This window comes from Eubalaena glacialis, chromosome 2 (genome assembly GCF_028564815.1).
Source record: "Eubalaena glacialis isolate mEubGla1 chromosome 2, mEubGla1.1.hap2.+ XY, whole genome shotgun sequence".
NCBI classification, from domain to species: Eukaryota; Metazoa; Chordata; class Mammalia; order Artiodactyla; family Balaenidae; genus Eubalaena; species Eubalaena glacialis.
Window position 1 is genome coordinate 2,829,125 of NC_083717.1, and position 19,545 is coordinate 2,848,669.

Genomic DNA, 19,545 nt, shown 5'->3' on the forward strand with positions numbered 1-19,545 from the left:
AATAAGAGAGAATTTAGTGGGGAAAGATCTACTGACCTTTGGCGTCGTGGACCTGCACCCATCGTTCTCATCCTTAAGATACAGGGAGTGAAGGGACTTGGTGTTTTACAAAACCACACTGGGCACTACAGTTTGAAATTCAGTCGTTTCCTTACCTCAGCTGTTAGATATAAAACAAGAAGTAATGGTCAGTGAAAGGATGACTAAAACGATATGAAAATGAATTAATTTTAAAAACAGATCTCAGGTTTCTGAGGTCTTCCTTGACTGTTTACTTGGAGACCCCTAAGAAACGCTGATTTGACCCAGGCAAATACTTGCTGTATTTCTCCCCGGTGAACAAGGTACACGTCACGGCCCGATCCAGCAGCACCGTTAAGGGCAAAGTGACAGCTTTGATCAAGCCCAGCTGTGGAGGATTAAGTGAGGCCGGGCAGCGCTCAGGTTCCAGGCCGTCCCTCGGGGGGCAGAAAAGCGCAGCCCGATGGCATCTGCAGCTGCCCCGTGGTCGTCACGGAAGCCCCGGCCCCGCGGTGTCAGCTGGTCCAGCCCTCACGCTGCTCAGACCCCACAGGGGCCGCACCTGCCAACGGGGCTGAGCCCGGGGCCCCTCTGGGGCGGGCCCAGCAGACAGCAGTCCCGGGAGACACAGCACAGTCGCCCTCTTGGCGGACGCCGGGCAGCCTGCTCCTTGGGAAGTGAAGTGTGGCCCCCAGACTAGGGAGCCCAGAGGCCCTGGTGGTCAGTGTCCTGCCCCAGAGGCTGCCTCAGGCGCTGCAGGGTGTGACTCGTGTCCCCCCAGGGACTTTCCTAACAGGCAGCTCTGGGTACCCAGGGACACTGCGTCAGGCCACGCCGGAGCCCCATCCAGGGGCCGAGTTCCTATAGTAGGAGGTCGGTAAATGGGGTCCAGCTGCAAGACCACGCGATGAGCAACTCGCCCTTCATACCTCAGTTTTCTGTCACTTCATAAACGCAGCTCCTGGTGGTGAACTTCCTCTTGAAAGCAGGGTGGATGGCGGGATGCAGCGACACGCTAAATTCGGCCTCGGGTCAAGGCTGCAAGGATGATAGTCCAGCAGCTGTTACTAGTATAGCTTAGCCTTTAATTTGCTAAAATTAAAACTAAATAAATGAGTCAAAAAGTAAGTTGTACATAGGATTAAATTTGGGGTATGCTGAAGAAAACTGCAAGGAAAATTCATGAAAACTTTTATGGAATATTTTTAAAGAAATATCCTATTTTAGGTATATACACACAAGCCCATTTTTGAATGTTAGGATGTAAAACATTGGTTATTCAAGCGTGAACGTATATTTACACAAAGTGCTACCCAATTCCAAGATATGTGTCAGCTGCTGTGATCTGTGATCTGTTTTAAGCGTATCTCTCCTCAGTAATCTAGTTGACATGACTAAGTTTCACTACTTTGAAAAGTGTGGGATTGCTAATCAAAGGTAGACGTTTGTTCCTATCTAAATTAGCGGAAATTTCAATGGAGTGGCTTCCAGATTGACAGTGGATATGTGTGTATCATCTATTCATGGATGGTTCCTATTCACTTTGCCCACTTCAAACTCCACAGACTTGACCATTTCAGGTTCACAGTAGAAGGCACTAAGGGCTGAGCTTGGTCAGAATCCTTTAAGAATTCTCATAATCATTTATGAAAATTGTTCTAGAGGACTTTGATAAAGGGTCCCCCCAAAAAAATCACGTATGGCCCCTGACCTCTTAAGAACTTGAAAACAATGAGCTTTCTTCTTACCTTCGAACCTCAAGACAGCTGTGATTTTGTCGGTGGGACTGGAGCTGAGGAGGACTGAGGTCGTATAGAACCAGGGAATCCAGTTGTTATTCTTTTTTTTTTTTTTAATTATTTAATTTTATTTATTTTTGGCTGCATTGGATCTTCGTTGCTGTGCGCGGGCTTTCTCTAGTTGCGGTGAGCGGGGGCTACTCTTCATTGCGGTGCGCACGCTTCTCATTGCGGTGGCTTCTCTTGTTGCAGAGCACGGGCTCCAGGCGCGTGGGCTCAGTAGTTGTGGCTCGCGGGCTCTAGAGCACAGGCTCAGTAGTTGTGGCTCGTGGGCTCTAGAGCACAGGTTCAGTAGTTGTGGCACGTGGGCTCAGTAGTTGTGGCTCGTGGGCTCTAGAGCACAGGCTCAGCAGTTGTGGCATGTGGGCTCAGTAGTTGTGGTGCACGGGCTCAGCAGTTGTGGCTCGTGGGCTCTAGAGCGCAGGCTCAGTAGTTGTGGCACACGGGCTTCGTTGCTCCTTGGCATGTGGGATCTTCCTGGACCAGGGCTCGAACCCGTGTCCCCTGCATTGGCAGGCGGATTCTTAACCACTGCGCCACCAGGGAAGCCCCAGTTATTATTCTTGATTGCTAACACACGTGGGCACCATAGCTACCTGCATCCTCCCTGGGTTGACCCCACCTGGGGCCACCCAGGCATCTGAGTTGAGAACTTAGTCTCCGGACGCCACTCGGCCTAGAAGGCTCTGCCCCGCGGTCCCTGTCACTCGGGCCTCTGCTCGTGCACCTCCCCGTAAAGGTCTTCCCCCACCAGGCACTCGCAGCAGCTCTCCCCCGCCCCATGTCACATCCCGTCTTTTCCTCACAGCACCTCCCAGCCTCTGAAGCTGCCTTGCTCAGCGCCATAGGCCCAGTATCCTGAAGAGTCCCCGGCACATAGTAGGTGGTCAGTAAATATCTGCTGAATGAAGAAATGAGGGCAATCTGGAGAGGGATCTATTCCGAAAGGTTGCAGTTTGGGGTCTGAAATACCACCTGAAACGACCACTTGCCCAAAGAACCTTCCGTGACTGCCCTTCAGTGGGGTTTGTGTTCCGTGTGCTGCTGACGTCTATCCAATGCCCGCGAGGCCCCAGACAGTGAGGATAAGCAGCCCGTAATCCTGGCTGCGGCCCTGGTGGCCGCTATCATTTAAATCCCTGATTATTTTGTGAAAGCCATAGGTCAGCAATTTCTCTCTCCCCTTTCTGACACAACTTGGACACTTCAAAGTGGTTTTTTTTTTACTAGAATAGTCTTAGCAGACTACATTTTTTCCTTCGTGCTTAAAGCTGGCCCAGCAGTCATTTGCAGTATCTTTTCTCCCCCAGCTGACCTTCTGCCAAAGGATGGCGTAATGTGGAAAATGCGTTTGTGTCTTTGGGAGCCCTTGGCCCTGCTCTGGCATCCCCACTTTTCTCTGTCACACACTTGGATGGTCTGCCACCTCCCCCAGGATGGCAGGTGTTTGTCTTAGGGTATCAGGAGGGCCCTGCAGATCATTTTTCTCCAGTTTGGAGGCTCAGGATCCGTTAGCTAGAAGAAAGGTGGTTTCTCTCTCCTCCAAAGCCATGATCGATGTTCCCTCCAGCTGTGAATGATCGCTCCCCAGTGCTGCGCCCCAGAGCTGCTCCTTTACTGTTCGTCCTCACAGGGCCTGGGGGCCTGAGCTGGCACTGGCTCTTCCTGGGGTTTATCTGCTGCTCACCCCGCGCTCTGCTCTCGTGTGTGTCCACAGTGGGAAGTCGGCAGAAGGGCGAACACCCGGTCAGGGTGGCCGGCAAAGAGAAGTGTGTCTACTTCTTCTGGCAAGGCCGGCAGTCGACCGTGAGTGAGAAGGGCACGTCGGCTCTGATGACGGTGCAGCTGGACGAGGAAAGGGGAGCCCAGGTAAGTCCTGGAGGCAGATGCGCCAGAAATGAGGGAGCTGGCCTTTCCGGGAGCCGGAGGGTGTGTGGCCTGGTCCCCTAAACACAAAGACAGTATCGTCCAAAGCCCCTTTAGTCCCGGTCCGGCTTCTCCAGGTGTCAGGCTCTGCCTCATCTTTCATCTCCCCACCTCCTCACCAGGAAGGCAGACCTCTCGTAATATGACCTTAAAGTACACCTGCAAATAGTAAATCCACAAAACAAGTGCAGAGAGCCCATGGGTGTTTTTTTTTTTTTTTAAGTTTCCACTTGACTGATCATCAAGGAATTAAAACAAAGAGATGCCATTTTCCACTCCTCAAATGACAGAGATTTTTAAAAGAATAGATCCAGGGCTGGCAAGGATTCAGTAGGATGGGTACCCGTGCCTGCTTCCACTGAGAAGTGTAAACTGGAATACCCATCCTGAAAGCAACCATGGCTTAGGAACCTTAAGATGCTCATACACTTTGATCAGTGATTCCACTTACACAAATCCATCCTAAGGAGAGATCAGCGACTGATGTAAACATTGAGTCCGCCCATCGTCTGCGTTCCTCACAGCAGCCTGAGTGGTTTTTCTAGGACACATCAGATGGTACCCCTCCTTGCTCTCCATCACACTCGGACTACCGTCTGTGGGCCTCCCGGGGTCAGCCCTGCACCCCCCTCCAACCTCCCTCTTCGTGCACCTGGTCAGGCCACTCCCACCTCCTTGCAGTTCCTAGACACACCTCTTTCTGCCCACCCCAGGGCCTTTGCACTGATTCCCCGGCCTGGAACACTGCCCCTGAACCTTACATGATTCGGGTTTCTGTTTGAATGTCGCCTCCATGTTTTATCCACATCCCTCCCCATTTTCCTATCCTTCTCTGTCCCTTTGCTCTGCGTTATTTTTTCATAGCACTTACCCCTACGTAAAACAACATTCATTTTGTTTACTTATTTATTCTTTGTCTTCCCCGTAAGCATGAAAGAGACTATGTCTGTTCTGGTCTTACCCACCGTTATAACCCCAGGGCCTGCATGATGCCTGGCAGGTACCACTACCCAAAGTCAAGCTTTTGAAAGCATTTCTTTTTAATGTTTCGTCCCTTCCTTTATTACCAGTAATTAAGAGTTAACTCTGGGGTTTTGGGGACCATAACACCCTGTGCAGATCCTTTCACTATCATCTTGGATGAATAGTTAAGAATAGCATCAGGAAAGAGAGCAGAGGAATTTTCTCCAGAAATAGATCCACATTCACTCAGCCTTCCAGGTTCCTAAGAACCAATCCTCTTCCCTAAAAAGTGTTTAATGCAGATGTTCTACTATGGACTATATTTTCCAAATAGCTTTCAGGGACAAACAGTTGTTAATTTATTCCTCATAGTGGATCATTTCAACTGCTTTTTTTTTTTTTTTTTTCTCATAAAGGCTGTGAACGAGTATGTTTTATCATGCCTTCAAAATCATCCTTAGAGTTTTGAGTCTTAATCTAATTGGAGCATTTAATTTTTTTATCAATCCAACGGATGGAAAAATCACTGCAGAAATAGAAAACACTGCCACAGAATGGCTCTTAATGACACAGAATGGGCCCTGAGATTGATACGTTAACTCATGGTGAGAAACGTGTCCTACCTTTCAGTGCTCCCCGACTGCCAGGCTCAGTACACATTTCCTTGTTTAAGGGGAGATACCTTGGCAAAGTGAGAGTCAGCTGACTCAGCCCTACGTACGTTCTTGTCCCTCTGCCGCATCTCACGCGGATGCGTAACTGTTGTGCTGACAGAGGCGCCGCTGAGTGACAGGCCCTGTGCGTGGACCGGAGCCTGCAAGAGACAGTTCTTTTCCCCGGAATCACTAAGTCAGTGATTAGTCATTCTCACTGCTGAGAGGTTTTCTTTATTAAAAACATGTTTAAATTAATCACGTTATATCCGTACCGTGGAACACTGCCATTAAAATATCAAAATTCATGTTAAGAATCTTATGTGACGACAGAAAAACGTCAGTTGAAGAAAATCTGGGGATAAAGCAACATAAAAAACAGCAATCCTATTTGGGAAAAATGTATACCTGAAAAATACTTTGTATTATAGGACAGCTATACGCCAGAACTGTAATAGTGTTCTCTATGCATCACAGTATTATCAGTGGCTTTTATTTGTACTTCTCAGTATTTTTCAGATTTTCGACAACAGGCATGTGTTATTTTTATGACTCTGCAAAACCAGGACACGTGACTCACTGTAATGTGTTTAAATCGGAAGGTCCAGGTCCTGCAGGGCAAGGAGCCCCCCTGTTTTCTGCAGTGTTTCCAGGGGGGGATGGTGGTCCACTCCGGGAGACGGGAGGAGGAAGAAGAGAACACACAAAGTGAGTCACTTTTGCTGTTGGAATTCGATTCTGTTCTTTCTCTCCGGGAAGGTATTTTTATAGGCATGGGGCTTTAGAGTAACTCTCTCTTCATGTAGCTGTGGCCTGACCAGCGAAGGCCTCCTGATGTCTGCCTTATAAATCAGCTTTCTGGGTGCCCCTCCCCTCCCCGTTCCTTCCGTGGAGTTGCCTTCAGAAAGCAGCTCTGCATAAAGGAGGCTGCAAGATGGCTTGACCTTAAACTGGATCCTGGAGGGGGGAAAAAAAATCAGTGATCTTCTCTTCTAAATTATGAGAATTTTGTTGACCAGCATCCAAAAAAAAAAAAAAAAAGAAATCATAGTTTTAGAGCCTCTTAAAAAAATATGCCTGTTATGACTTACCTAGGTCTTTATATAAATTATGTAAAACTGGTTTTTCTGCATCGTGCACTTTGGGCAGCCTGCTTCTCACTAACTCCAGCAAGACTGGCTTTCTGGGACTCAGTAAGACCGCAGCCTGGCCTGGCCTCCACCTGCCCCTCCAGACACAGAGAGGAGGCGGGGCGTGGGCTGCCCTGCAGGCTCCCCTTCCCTCCAGGCCCCCTCCCGGCACAGCCTGTCCTGACTGTGCCACCGGTGCCCCCTGCAGGCGAGTGGAGGCTGTACTGTGTGCGCGGAGAAGTGCCCGTGGAAGGGAACTTGCTGGAGGTGGCCTGTCACTGCAGCAGCCTGAGGTCCAGGACGTCCATGGTCGTCCTGAACGTCCACAAAGCCCTCATCTACCTGTGGCACGGATGCAAAGCCCAGGCCCACACGAAGGAGGTCGGAAGGACTGCGGCCCATCAAATCAAGGAACAGTGAGTGCTGTGTGTGTGAGCACCTCTCCCGAGGGCTTCCCGGGTGCAGGCTAAGGATCCCAAGGTCCCCGTGGACGCCCCGTGTGCCCAGAGTGACTCAACGTGGGAAGCTGAGCCCCACGTGGTCAGGGGCCCTGAAGGTCCAAGTTCATGTGACACGTGTCCAGCCCAAACCTCCCCCGTGAGGGCTTCCCCGCTTCCTGAGGACTTACCTGCCTCTGTAAAAGGCACAGGACCCCCCCCAGCAGCTTCTTTGAAGGTGTGATTTGCCTTTTGAATGGTCAACCTGGAGTCCTTGGTTATTTAAAGAGAGCAAATTTCAAATATCATTTAGGGGAGCAGAGTTGGTTTTGTCAGAGCAGTGGAAGGTTTAAGGGCATTTAGCCAAAGAGAGTTGGGAGACCACCCACTGTGTCAGACTGAGGAATGCCCCCTCCTTCGGGGACAAGTGTGTTTCCCAGCGTCCCAGGCAGCTGCCCGAGTGCTGGGGTCCCTTCCTTTCCCAGGCAGGCACCCACAGGTGCCCACGACCCAGAGACAGCACACCGTGACAGCCCTAGGTGAGGACCCACCCTGGGGAGGGGAAGGCGGGGAGAGCCCAGAAGAAGCTGTGCCGCCCGCCAACTGCCCAGGTGCCTCTGTGCATCCCGGGCAGCCAAAGAGCCCAGTGCCCCCCGGGCACTGGGGACATGCCCAGTGGTTCCTCGGGCTGAGACCCGGGAGGACCTTGGTGATACCTGTACAGTGGAAATGAAGAGTCTCCCGGGGCCACATCCCACCAGGTGCCATCTGGTAAAATTCATGCTCTGGGCACCAAAGCGGTGCGGTCAGAGTCTGCTTCCCCCTGACAGCGCACATGTGACCCAGCGCACGTGGAGAGCGGGAGGGGAGGGACCTTTTAGCTGGTGGACAGCTGTGAAGCGAGATGCTTCATCTCCAGACATCATTCTGAGGGCCAGGAAGCTGGATGATAGACAGGGTTCAGCCAGGTCTCACATGGCACTGAGGCCCATCAGATTCGTCCCTGGACCCCTGAGAAAAAACAAAATGAATAACTTATCCCCTCATTCAACAAACACTTACTGAGCCGCCGCCTGAAGTCACGCACAGATCTAGGGACCAGGGCTGTGCGAGGGGACACACCCAACCCTGGGACGAGGAACGGTAAGTATGTACGTGACATATAAAAACATTGATTGTTTTCATCATGGCTTCTCTGTAATCCGACGTTCCTCTCTAAGGGCCAAGCCAACCCCTCCCTGCTGCACACACTCAGATACTACAGAGCGTGTTTTCATTCATTACAAGGATTGTTCCAGTTAGAAAGTAGGAGCGAGAGCTGGTGAACCGATCTGTAGAGTTAGTAGGGAATAATTTTGTGCTGCCCTCACTTCTGGGCCTGATAAAAACTCTCAGACTCTCTCTGTGCAGATGTCCCCTGGAGGCTGGGCTGCACAGTAGCAGCAAAGTGACAATTCACGAGTGTGACGAAGGATCGGAGCCCCTGGGATTCTGGGACGCTCTGGGGAGGAGAGACCGGAAGGCCTACGACTGCATGCTCCAAGGTAACCCCCGGCCCTGGCGCCTCGAGCACCAGCCCACGCCGCGCGTTCACGCTCACATGCTCCGTACAGCACACCAGGAGCTACACCCAGGCCGACTCCTCTGGGGCCAACAACACGACAAGGAGGCTAAATAACGCGTATGGCTGATCACGATGCCAAGGAAAAGCTGTGTGTGTCAGAAAAGAGGTACAGGTGACAGAGGTGCAGAGTTAAAAAGAAAGATTTCTTCCACCAGGAAAAAAATCACACAGGGCTCCATGGAAGACAGCACTTACCGGAGGCTTGGAGGTGTAGGTGTGACTTGGAGAGAAGTGAAGGAGGGGGGGAGCATTCCAGGAAACGAGCTGAGCACAGCGTGAAGCTCTGGAACAAGAGGCTTTCGGTGTAGCCGGCATCCAGGGTGCAGGGAAATAGTGGGGTTTAAATGAGAGAGTGGGTCGGTCTTGTCTTTAAATACACAAAATACAGATCGACGTACGTGCAGAATAACGTAAGAAAAAAGCTAACAATTACTAAGCCGTTAAGGCGAGCCAGGCCCTGTCTAAACACCTGCTGGACGTTCACTCACTCAGTGCTCACAACCCAACAAGCTGCCCTGGTCACCGATGGGGAAACTGAGGCCTGGGGTGATTAACCAGCTTGCCCGGGTTGGATGACAGTGGGATGTCCTCATGACCGCACCACCATACTGCCTCTCAGCTTTTACAAACTTTTACGTAGGTTTTTTAAAGTACAGTTGACCCTTGAACAACATGGGGGTTAAGGGCCAACCCCGCACACACACACACACACAGTCGAAAATCCACATGTAACTTGTAACTCCCACCAAACTTCTCTAGTCATAGCCCACTGCTGACCGAGAACCTTTCTGAGAACATAAAGAGTTAGTTAACACACAGTTTGTAGGTTATATGTATTAAATACTGTAACTCTTACCATAAAGTATGCTGGAGAAAAGATGTTATTAAGACAATCATAAGGAAGAGAAGTTACATTTACTGTATCATATTTATCGATACCATAAATTTACATCATCTGTTTACGAAATGAATCATTTGTCAGTACCTACAACAGTATTCTCTTAGATGATACAAAACACTACAGATGTTATACGTATTACTAACACTAGACATCAAAAATGAAAAGATAACGTGAAAAAGAAATTCATATATACAGGTATAACGAAGAAGCGGCAATATGATTACTTTACAATCAGCTAGTGTCATTGATACAACTGCTTCACAGTAGCCCAGCCTATACACTAATGAACAGTTATAAAATTTTTATGGCATACAGTGTTACAGTACTATTCATAATAAAGTATTGGAAACACTGTTACATTTTTATAAAAATCACTTACCCCGTGATGATAGGTTGATACACAGCTTCCCCAATTATAAGAGAGAGAGGCATACCGTACGGTAATGTAATTCTTTGAAAGCAAAGCTATAAAACAGTAAGAAAACTAACACATTTTATTTTCAATATCACTCACCTCATGCCTATGTAAAAGGACAGGCTAGTATCTACGTATATTTGATGCGTTCATGACATACCTAAATTTTCTTACTTTTTTTCAATATTTCTAGGCTATTCGGTTTGTCTGCAGGTTTTTTTCAGTGTCACAAATCTCCAAAAAATTTTTCCAATATATTTGTTGAATATTTGTTGAAAGATCTCCATGTATTAAGTGGACCTGTGCAGTTCAAACCTGTGTTGTTCAAGGGTTAACTGTACTGCATATTGATGATGGGAAATGTTTGAAAGTACAAAGAAATTAAGAAAGAAAATAAGATCCTTATAATCCCGTCTTTCAAAGATGTGAACCAGAATTAACCTTTCTTTATGCAGTAAATACTTATTTTTTAAAATAAAATTTGGACAGCATTCTTTATACACACTGTTTTGCAACCTGCTTTTTCCCCTTAATTTATTATGAACAATTTCCCAAATCCTATTTTAATATTTAGACTTTTAATGGCTTGCAGGGTATTTCATGAGTATATCTGCCACTCTCTACTTAGCCTGTGTCCTATAGTTGGAGAGCTGAGTTCTTCCCAGTTTTTCTCTAACAATAATAAAGTTGCGAATAATTTTCAAAAGAATTATCTGCATTCATTTCCAGTTAAGATAAATTCCTAGACATGGATCTCCTTTGTTGAAGTTATTATAAAAGCCTTACAGTTACACATCAGCAAGTGTCCCCAGAACACTGGCACCAAATTCCACTCTCCCCAGCAATTTACAGACGTGTACGTTTCACAGCACAATCATACACTCAAGTTTATTACTTTTCCCTGTTTGCCAACATTGATGGTAGAAACTACTATCTAAACACTGTTATAACTTAATGTTTTAAATTAGAAGTACTGTTAAACGCTTTCTCTATGTATTTTTTTAGCCATTTGTACTTCTGTTTAGGTGAATATTTTATTTGTGCCTTCAGCACATTTTTTAGATATTTATTGTTTCATTATTATATTCCTTTATAGACTACTAAGGATATTAACAGGTTTCCATATTTCCCATTTTGTCACTTGCCTTTTAGTTTTGTTTGGTTGGGGGTGCTTTTCGTACAATGTAATTTTTCATTTTTATGTTGTTAATGCATAAATCTCTTCTCCTTGAATTATACTTCTTTTGTAATTATGATTAAAAAGGCCTTCCCCACCTCCAACTTCAGATAAATCTTACCTCTTTTTACATTTTACAATGCTTTGATCATTTCATGTCTAACAAACGTTAATTCTCCAATCCACCTGGAATTTACTTTGGTGCATATTTTGTCTTTAGCTTTTGTTCTCTTTTCTTTCAAAGATCCTGGAAATTTTAACTTCACGCCCCGCCTGTTCATCCTCAGCAGCTCCTCTGGCGATTTCTCAGCCACGGAGTTCATGTATCCCGCCCGAGACCCCTCTGTGGTCAATTCTATGCCCTTCCTGCAGGAAGACCTGTACAGTGCCCCGCAGCCAGGTATGGCCCACAGAAGGGGGTAGTCATGCTGAGCCAGCAGAAGGCACGCCTTCCAAAAAGGCTTTTTACTTTTGCATCTAGTAAGCAGTTTTTAATTTGCCAAGTACACTTTTTTTTTATATTATCTCATTTAATCTTTATATTATCTCACTTAATCCTCACACCTACCCCCCCAAAGGAAGTTGACATCAATCACATATTATAGTGTAAAAAACTGACCCTCAGTTACTCAACTCACCCAAATTCGTCAGTTAAGAATAGGTTGAGTGCAACTGTGTCAGGCATGAGTCTCTGCTGTTCTCTCAGCCTTCCCTCCATCTTGCTGCTTCATGGTCTCCATGTGGCTGCCCCTGCTCCAGCCACCATGTTTCTGTTCAAAACAGAAGGAAGAGTAGGGAAAAGGGCAATAATGATGGCCATGTCTCTCTCTCACCAGATAAAGCAAAAGCTTTCCCAGAAGCCCCCAGCAGACTTCCGTTTACATCCCCCTGGCCAGAGCTCTGTCCCATGGCCACCCCCCAGCTGCAAGGGAACCTTGCAAGAGTCCAAGGAGCAGGGGGTTGGGAGTATCTGTGGAGTGAGCCCAAGAGCAGTGTCTGCCATGCTGCACAGCAGGGCCCGTGTCTTCTGATTCCAAGGTCAGGGCTGTATCCACTTGACTGCCACCTCAAGGCAGAAGCTGTGCGCTCTTGTCGTGGGACAGTCACAGTCACCAGAGACCAGGGGGTAGAGACAGTTGAGGCTGAGGTCGGGTGCCCCGGCCTCACGGCATCTCTGCTCTCATATTACAAGAGCCTGGAGCGGCACCAGGAACCTCCCGGACCCTGGCAGCCCCGGTCACCACCTAAAAACCTCGACGGTGCACACGGTCACAGGGTCATACTGGGGAACTATTAGCCAGTGTCTTAAAAGGGGCTGCTACCCACCTCTTCGTCCTGAGGCTCAGGATGGGTCTTCAGCCTCCACTGGGCTTTTCAGGCATGTGATTATCACAGAGTGATTATCACAGAATTCTGAGATGCAGGCTAGGAAAGGACTCAGGCGAAGGACTCAGGCGAGCCGGGCTGGCCGGTGTGAGAGCCCTTGACCACGTGGAAGCATCAGGCTGACGGTTTGCTGAAGAGAAAAGGGAGCAACGCTTGATTTCCAAAGCCCGTTCCTCCCTGAAAGAACCAGGGACTCAGACCGCCTGCAGAGCAGCCCTGCGTGGGGCATGACTGCTGGTGACCCGAGGGCAAGCGTGATGTACTCCCCAGTGTTCAGCACGCATTTTGGGGATCAGCGGCGCTGATGACCCCTTGGGGGTCACATGTGTCATCTGTCCCACTCTTCTCAACCGGCCAGGACCCAGAGGGCGGCTGCAGGAGGGGCAAAGGGGGAAGGCATTGGGGGAGAGGGAGGAAAGAGCCCACCTCATCGACGCCATCTCTCTGCCTCGAGGCGTCTCCTGATTCACCGTTCAAAGGGCCAAGACATCAGGGGCACCCTCCCTGGGCGCTGAGTTTACCTGCCAAGGGGATTCTCGCGCTGACCAAGGCGGCAGGGAGCGAGGCGTCGGTTCGGTGTGGGGCAGAGCCCCTGACTGTCTGCTCTGCTCCGCCCTCGCAGCACTTTTCCTTGTTGACAATCACCACGAGGTGTACCTCTGGCAGGGCTGGTGGCCCACAGAGAACAAGATCACCGGCTCCGCCCGCATCCGCTGGGCCTCGGACCGGAAGAGCGCCATGGAGACGGTGCTGCAGTACTGCCGAGGTGAGGCCGCGGCGGAGGGGACCCTCCATCCGGGCGCCCGCTGGCTCTCTGCAGACTTGCCCGGAATCCCAGACCACGCTCCCCTTTCCACGGGCGCCGGCAGACAGCCCTGAAACCGACTGCTTTCCCTTGAACTTTTTCGAGGCTTATTCCTTTTGAGATTAGTACATTCTCAGCTGCCAGCATGAATGAGATTTCATTTTTCTCTCTTTTTTAAATTGAAGTAGAGTTGATGTAGAATATTACATGTTACAGGTGTACAATATAGTGATTCACAATTTTTAAAGGTTGTACTCCATTTATAGTTATTATAAAATACTGGCCTATACTCCCCGTGTTGTACGATATACCCTGATAGCAGATTTTATACCTAATAGTTTGTACCTTTTAACCCCCTCCCCCTATATGGCCCCTCCCCCCTTCAACAAACTAGTGAATATCATTTTTCTCTTTTATATTATGAGGCCGAATAACTTGTCACCCTCGAGGTTAACGGCCGAGTTGTGGGATGCCTGGCCCGGTTAAAACCCTTCTGCACTCAGGATTAATCATGCTGTGGGACACCAGGCCCCATCCACGCACTGTCCTCACGCAGTGTCACCCCGTCAAGAGAGTTGAGAGCACCCCCAAACGGGCTGGAAGGCCCATGGCAACCTTTCTGTCATCTGTTATTCTGTTTAGTGTTTTACCTAAAAAGAAAGATCTGTAGTCAATTCATGGCTTTTCTACTATACCATCCACCTGAAACGTCTGGTCTTTTATATAAAACGAAGATGCCAGTGATTAATTTCTTACCTGAATTTTTAAGATTTCATTGATTACTATTACTGAATATGTACAGCTGATTTTCTCTTGGAAAGCTCTTTCGTAAAAAATAACTTAATAAACTTCCCACCAAATGTTTAAGCTAAAGTAGCTTCTAAAATGCTGTCATTAGCTGGTTAATTCACACCGAACTCAAGGCTGGGTTAGGAAATCAGAGGAATACTTCACAGGTGAGTCCAGGAGGAGGGAAAGGTCCCACCCAGACGCCACAGAGAGAGGCTTTCTTTTCTCCCATCCAGGGACCCAGAAGTGTTCTGTTAGGTTCAGGAAGTTTAAAGTCAGGTCGATCCCACGCAATTTTATGCACAGTCACATGCATGAGATTAACATTTTTTGCAAACATCATGGCGGGGAGGGGTTCCAGCTACTCATAACTTCCATTTTAACCCTGAAGTCAAGAGATGCAAACAAGGAAAAAATTTCAGGGGAAATGAGAGAAAGCCAGGGCCATCGGGGCCACGCTGGGTCTGTGACATCTGCCTTCTGTGTGACCGCAGGAAAAAACCTCAAGAAGCCGCCCCCCAAGTCTTACCTCATCCACGCCGGTCTGGAGCCCCTGACCTTCACCAACATGTTTCCCAGCTGGGAGCACAGAGAAGACATTGCGGAAATCACAGAAATGGTGAGCACGCCCCTTCCCTGTCGGGGGGGCCCCCTGCCTTTCGGACTGTGGGAGGACTTCACCTGGGGAGAAGCAGCCAATGGCATTTTCACGTGGGAACACGTTTCCTTGTTCACAACACGTTAACCAGTCTATGTAGAATCAGCTCAGGAAGAGGAAAAGCCTAAGGAGAAGTCAGTGGAAATATTTTGGTAACTTTCTACACACAGCTTACGTTCAGACACTTAAAAGCAAAGGTGAAATTTAATTAAGTTGGAGACGACGCGTAAATACAAGCAGCCGTCTCTTCCTCCTGTTAGCTAAAGATCCGTTGCTTCTCCAAGTCCATGTAAGGCACCGCAAAAGGGCCCCGGGTCTCAGACCCTAACGCTGGGTCGGAGGAGACACGAAATAAGCCCGTGGTGCAGTCACTGCTCAGCTGAGTCAGGGAGAGGAGGTGCTGCGAGCCCGTCCTGCGGGGCAGGCTCGGCTCCCCGTTCCTCCTGGCCTTTATGAGACCGCCTGGTGCCTCCACGGGGCGTTTATCGCCACCTCTACTCACCACACGTGTTATGAGCCAGAAGGTTATCCTTCCAGCTGCACCGAAAGGAGGAAGCTTACTGCCGCTCTGTAGGATTTCTCAAGGTATGAGTTTTGAACGCTGCTCGCAGTAGCAATCCCAAGGGCGTTTTTGGCGTTGTGGGAGACAGGTCTGTTCCGTTCAGATTTTCTCACCGTGTAGGAGGGGGGCCGCTTCCCTGGCGGAGGTGACGTGGAGGGGTATTTGATAGGAGGTCTGGATAAGTTTAAACAAACAGCAGAAGTGCGCCGCCGCTCGGCCACGGAGAGGGCCTGCTTCATCTCTGCTGGTGACCCTCAGCTCGCTCCCTGGAGCCCAGTGGACTTGCTCGTCACAGGCCGCCTGGGAGCCGACAGGCATGGCGAGGTGGCTCTATCCATGATGAACGCGTGACCCAGGACACCTCGGAGCTCTAGGGGTTACGAGCCCCGTTGCCGCGGTCCAAGTTCAATTACGTCAATCACCACCATTGTCCCGTGTGCCCTGCAGACCCCTGGGGGCTGGTGGTGGCGGTGGGGGTGGGGGGGGGCTCTGGGGAGCCCTGTACAGCCCGCGGGCCATCGGCCAGCCCGCCGCCGGGCAGGCGGTGATGAGAATTCCCTGAGAGCCGCCCTGCGCCAAACACTGCGCTCGGCTTCGCCTCCGGTGGCCACGCCAGTCCACTAAGACCCAGCTGCTTCTCGCCCTTTCACCGGCCAGTCAGCCGAGGCACCGACACTCGGAGAAGCTCGCCCCATCTCTGACGCGCTCCCTCCGCCCCTCGCCCCCCATGCCTAGTCTGCGTGCTGCTGAACTCACGTCATCCCCCACACGCACCTCCACCCGAAGGAGGCAGCCCACTGGGGGTCCCAGGGTTAACAGAGGAAGATCGTTCACCCGGAATAACCTGTCCAGATGAAACGCACACAGTGGTTTAAAAACAAAACAGACCTCAATTCAGCCCCAGCATATTCTAGATGCATTTTCTTTCTTACCTCCTTTTTCTATTGAGGATTAAGAGATGGGGTCTGAGGGGGTGGACGGGGGTGATTCCTTTTCAGGTTAATTGTTTTTAAATATTTGTAAACAAATTCCATTATTTGCATGCTTCCAGCGTTTCAACTTCACATTTAATCATCTTCTGGATAATTCACTCGTGTGATAGTCCCTAAACTTTTTTCCTGATGCATCTGAAATGCCGTGCAGGGTGAGACGGCATCTCAGAGCCTCGTCTCCCCGAGCGGGGTCTCCAGGCTGCGGTGCAGATGGGCCAGGGGGGCATATTTTCAGGCACATGATGAAGCGTGTTCAGATGTGGGACACGGAGGTCCCCCTCTCTGCCCCCTCCTCTTCTCCAGGACACGGAAGTTTCAAATCAGATCACCCTGGTGGAAGATGTCTTAGCCAAGCTGTGTAAAACCATTTATCCACTGGCCGACCTCCTAGCCAGGCCCCTGCCCGAGGGAGTTGACCCTCTGAAGCTGGAGATTTACCTCACCGACGAGGATTTCGAGGTAAGCGCTTCTGCAGGTGGGACAGCGTTTGAGCACAGCACGCGTGGCTTGTCGGAGGGTCCTTTCACTCAGGGCGTTTCTTTCCCTCCTTCCAGTTTGCACTAGACATGACCCGAGACGAATACAGTGCACTGCCTGCCTGGAAGCAGGTGAACCTGAAGAAAGCAAAAGGTCTGTTCTGAGTCAGGAGATGCTGGAGGAACCTCTGTTGTCACTTTCAATACTGCTGGACCAGGAAAATGGATGTGGTTTTTTTTTTTGGAAGCGGGGTATGGCTAGTCCTTTAAAAAATATTTTTTCATCCGCGTTTTCGAAACCTGAAGCGACCAGCTCTCCTGCTTGTTTGGGAGTTGTGTATTTTGTAAATGTTCCAGAAAACTCTCTGGAAACACACCTTCCACGATTCAGCAGATGGCATTCATAAGGCATCCGTATCCCTACGTGCACTTACGCGGTGGGTCCTCAGCAGCGGCCACGGCACTGCCCTCCTGCTCCTGCTAAGCGTTGCCTATTATTATTTTTTTTTTTTTTGAAGCAGTTCCCTTTATAAAGTGTTATTTTGATAGTTTGTGGATTCTAAATATATATATATTTATATAAACACCGTATAAATCAAATATGTATTTAACAAAGCAATATGTATTCATTCACTTTTAAGGTTTTTTTTTGGTGTCAAAATAATATTAAAAGGTAGTTGCTTCCGTTGAATTAGTTCTGCCACCAACGTGTACCTTCACCCACGTTCAGAGGCGTCTCCTTCGGCGTTAAGTCAAGTCTGACTTGTTCTGAGTGCTGCTTCCGGTGCTAAGATGAACAAAGAATTTATACTTCCAGGCATAGGCTCTTAAGAATCTGTGCAAATCCACCTTTCTACCTTAATATCGCCCCCAAATGTATAGTGCCTTGTTTTATGTACAGTTTATATACAGAAAAGTTTGCTCTGCATTTTTTGACGATGGTTTGGAACATTATCTACAGTTTTACTCTGAAATGGTAGAAATTTTAAAAAGAATCTCAATTTCTAATACCTGTTGTAAAAATTAAATGTGTCATTTGGCAATGGAAGACTCCAAAATAAAAGCTTCAGAATAAACACGACTATGAATTGATTGGTTCACACTGAGTTCCTTTCTGAAAAATATTTTTTTGTAAATGTTAACCTAGTACCAATATTCCACGATTCAATATTAACTGCCGTAACTTTTAATTTAGCTCAGGGCAAGATGTAATACAAGGTTATAAGACTAAATAGACAGATATTCGGCCCATAAAATGAGTTGAAAGTCCTATGTTGAAGAACATATTTTTGCAAGTCATCATTCAACAGAAGCTCTTTACCCTCAACTACAGCTGCATCTCAAATTCAAGAGCTCAGTGCCTTTTTAAAAACAAACACTGCAGACATAAGGCATTTAGAAAGCGTTAAAAGCTCCTCACCAGCTCTTATGTTCTTAAACTCCTAGGTACAAGGGAAAAAAATTTGAAAAAGAAACTAACACAACATTGTAAAGCAACTACACCCCAATAAAAAGAAAAAGAATATATATAACTGACTCACTTTGCTGTACACCTGAAACTAACACAACATTGTAAATCAACTGTACTTCAGTCAGTCAGTCAAACCCCAAATCCCTGGTTTTGAACAAAGACCACAGAGCCCGCTGTGAGTTACCACCACCCGCCTTGGTCTTAGTTCACACGTCGATCACAGAATTTACTTAAACTCTGTCGCTGACTCATGAGCGCCTCCCCCCCCATGCCCCAGGACTGCGCTGGGTCAGGGGTCTCTACCCGCTCTGGCCCTACCACTTGATGACTGTGTGACATTGGGCAGGCACGGAACTGTCCCACCTTGATCTCTTTTTTAAGGAAAAGAAATCAATCCTGTAACTGCCCACCTCCCAGGATTGATTCTTGGCGAGGAGGGCTAGATCCCCACCGCTATCAATGTTACCATCATGGCAGTGGACTTAGGAAAGCAAGAGAGTTGAAGTTAAGGAACGTAGTCACGCACCTAGAAATGACAGGTTCAACCCAAGCAAGTAGAACCTCCCAAAGAAAAAATGTAGAAGGAAAAGTAGAGAGAGGGGTTCAGACTGTGTGTCCCATGGGTAGTAAGCAAAGAGGAGCAGAGAGGGGTACACAGAGCCAGGAGGGCAGCCAGTGAGTGTCAGAGAGACGCAGGGCTGCCTACGTCGTGACAGTCCGAGGAAATCACCTGGATCCTTAGATGCACAGAAAGTAACCAGGGCTGTGATGAGAACTTCCAGAGGACAGCCTGCTGTAGGTGTGATGGATAACACAGAGTCATCGGCAATACCCATTACCCCAAATTGTCCCAAATGCTTTAAAACCGCGTACATCCACTGGTACTAAACACTGTCCCCCAGCGCTGTGCTTTGTCTGCCTCTCGCCTCTTCTCTGTAAACAGGGCACCCTGTCTTGCATTTCATAATTACTTTTTGCCTCTTTTCTTGAGCTGTTTCCCAACTCTCTCTCTGGCCTGCAGAACTAGATCCTCTCTTATGTGGTTTTGTGATCCTTTTCCCTTCGTAGCAGGACATGACCTTTGCATCCTGGGAAAGGACCCCACCTGAACACATGGCATGCTAAATCTCAACAACTCAACCAGCTGGGCTGCACCCCTTCTCCAGTGCCACTCCAAGGCGAACCATCTGGGGAATTTTTATTAAAAACAGTTGGTGTTTTCTTCATTTGCTGCCTTTGAACTCAAGGACTTTTAAAGAGGGGAACGGATATCTGGGTGGAGGCAAGATGTCACATGTGTCCTGAGGCTCTGGAGGAACCGCAGGAATACAAACAGGTTCCAAAGGACAGGAACCATTGC

The 19,545-nt window shown here is 48.6% G+C and overlaps 1 protein-coding gene across 6 annotated transcripts in view; it reads left to right on the top strand.

Moving 5' to 3' along the window:
* The window catches only part of SVIL (supervillin), a 239,004-nt gene extending 221,217 nt beyond the window's left edge, over positions 1 to 17,787 (top strand). For all 6 annotated transcript variants that reach the window (XM_061177683.1, XM_061177718.1, XM_061177677.1 and 3 more), the window contains 9 exons: positions 3,538 to 3,689; positions 5,965 to 6,070; positions 6,701 to 6,908; positions 8,340 to 8,473; positions 11,291 to 11,446; positions 13,055 to 13,198; positions 14,521 to 14,645; positions 16,542 to 16,697; positions 16,793 to 17,787. In XM_061177683.1, the coding sequence (XP_061033666.1) occupies positions 3,538 to 3,689; positions 5,965 to 6,070; positions 6,701 to 6,908; positions 8,340 to 8,473; positions 11,291 to 11,446; positions 13,055 to 13,198; positions 14,521 to 14,645; positions 16,542 to 16,697; positions 16,793 to 16,879 (1,268 nt within the window). In that variant the 3' untranslated portion in view covers positions 16,880 to 17,787. The remainder of the gene's footprint in view (positions 1 to 3,537; positions 3,690 to 5,964; positions 6,071 to 6,700; positions 6,909 to 8,339; positions 8,474 to 11,290; positions 11,447 to 13,054; positions 13,199 to 14,520; positions 14,646 to 16,541; positions 16,698 to 16,792) is intronic.
* The last annotated feature ends 1,758 nt before the right edge of the window (positions 17,788 to 19,545 follow it).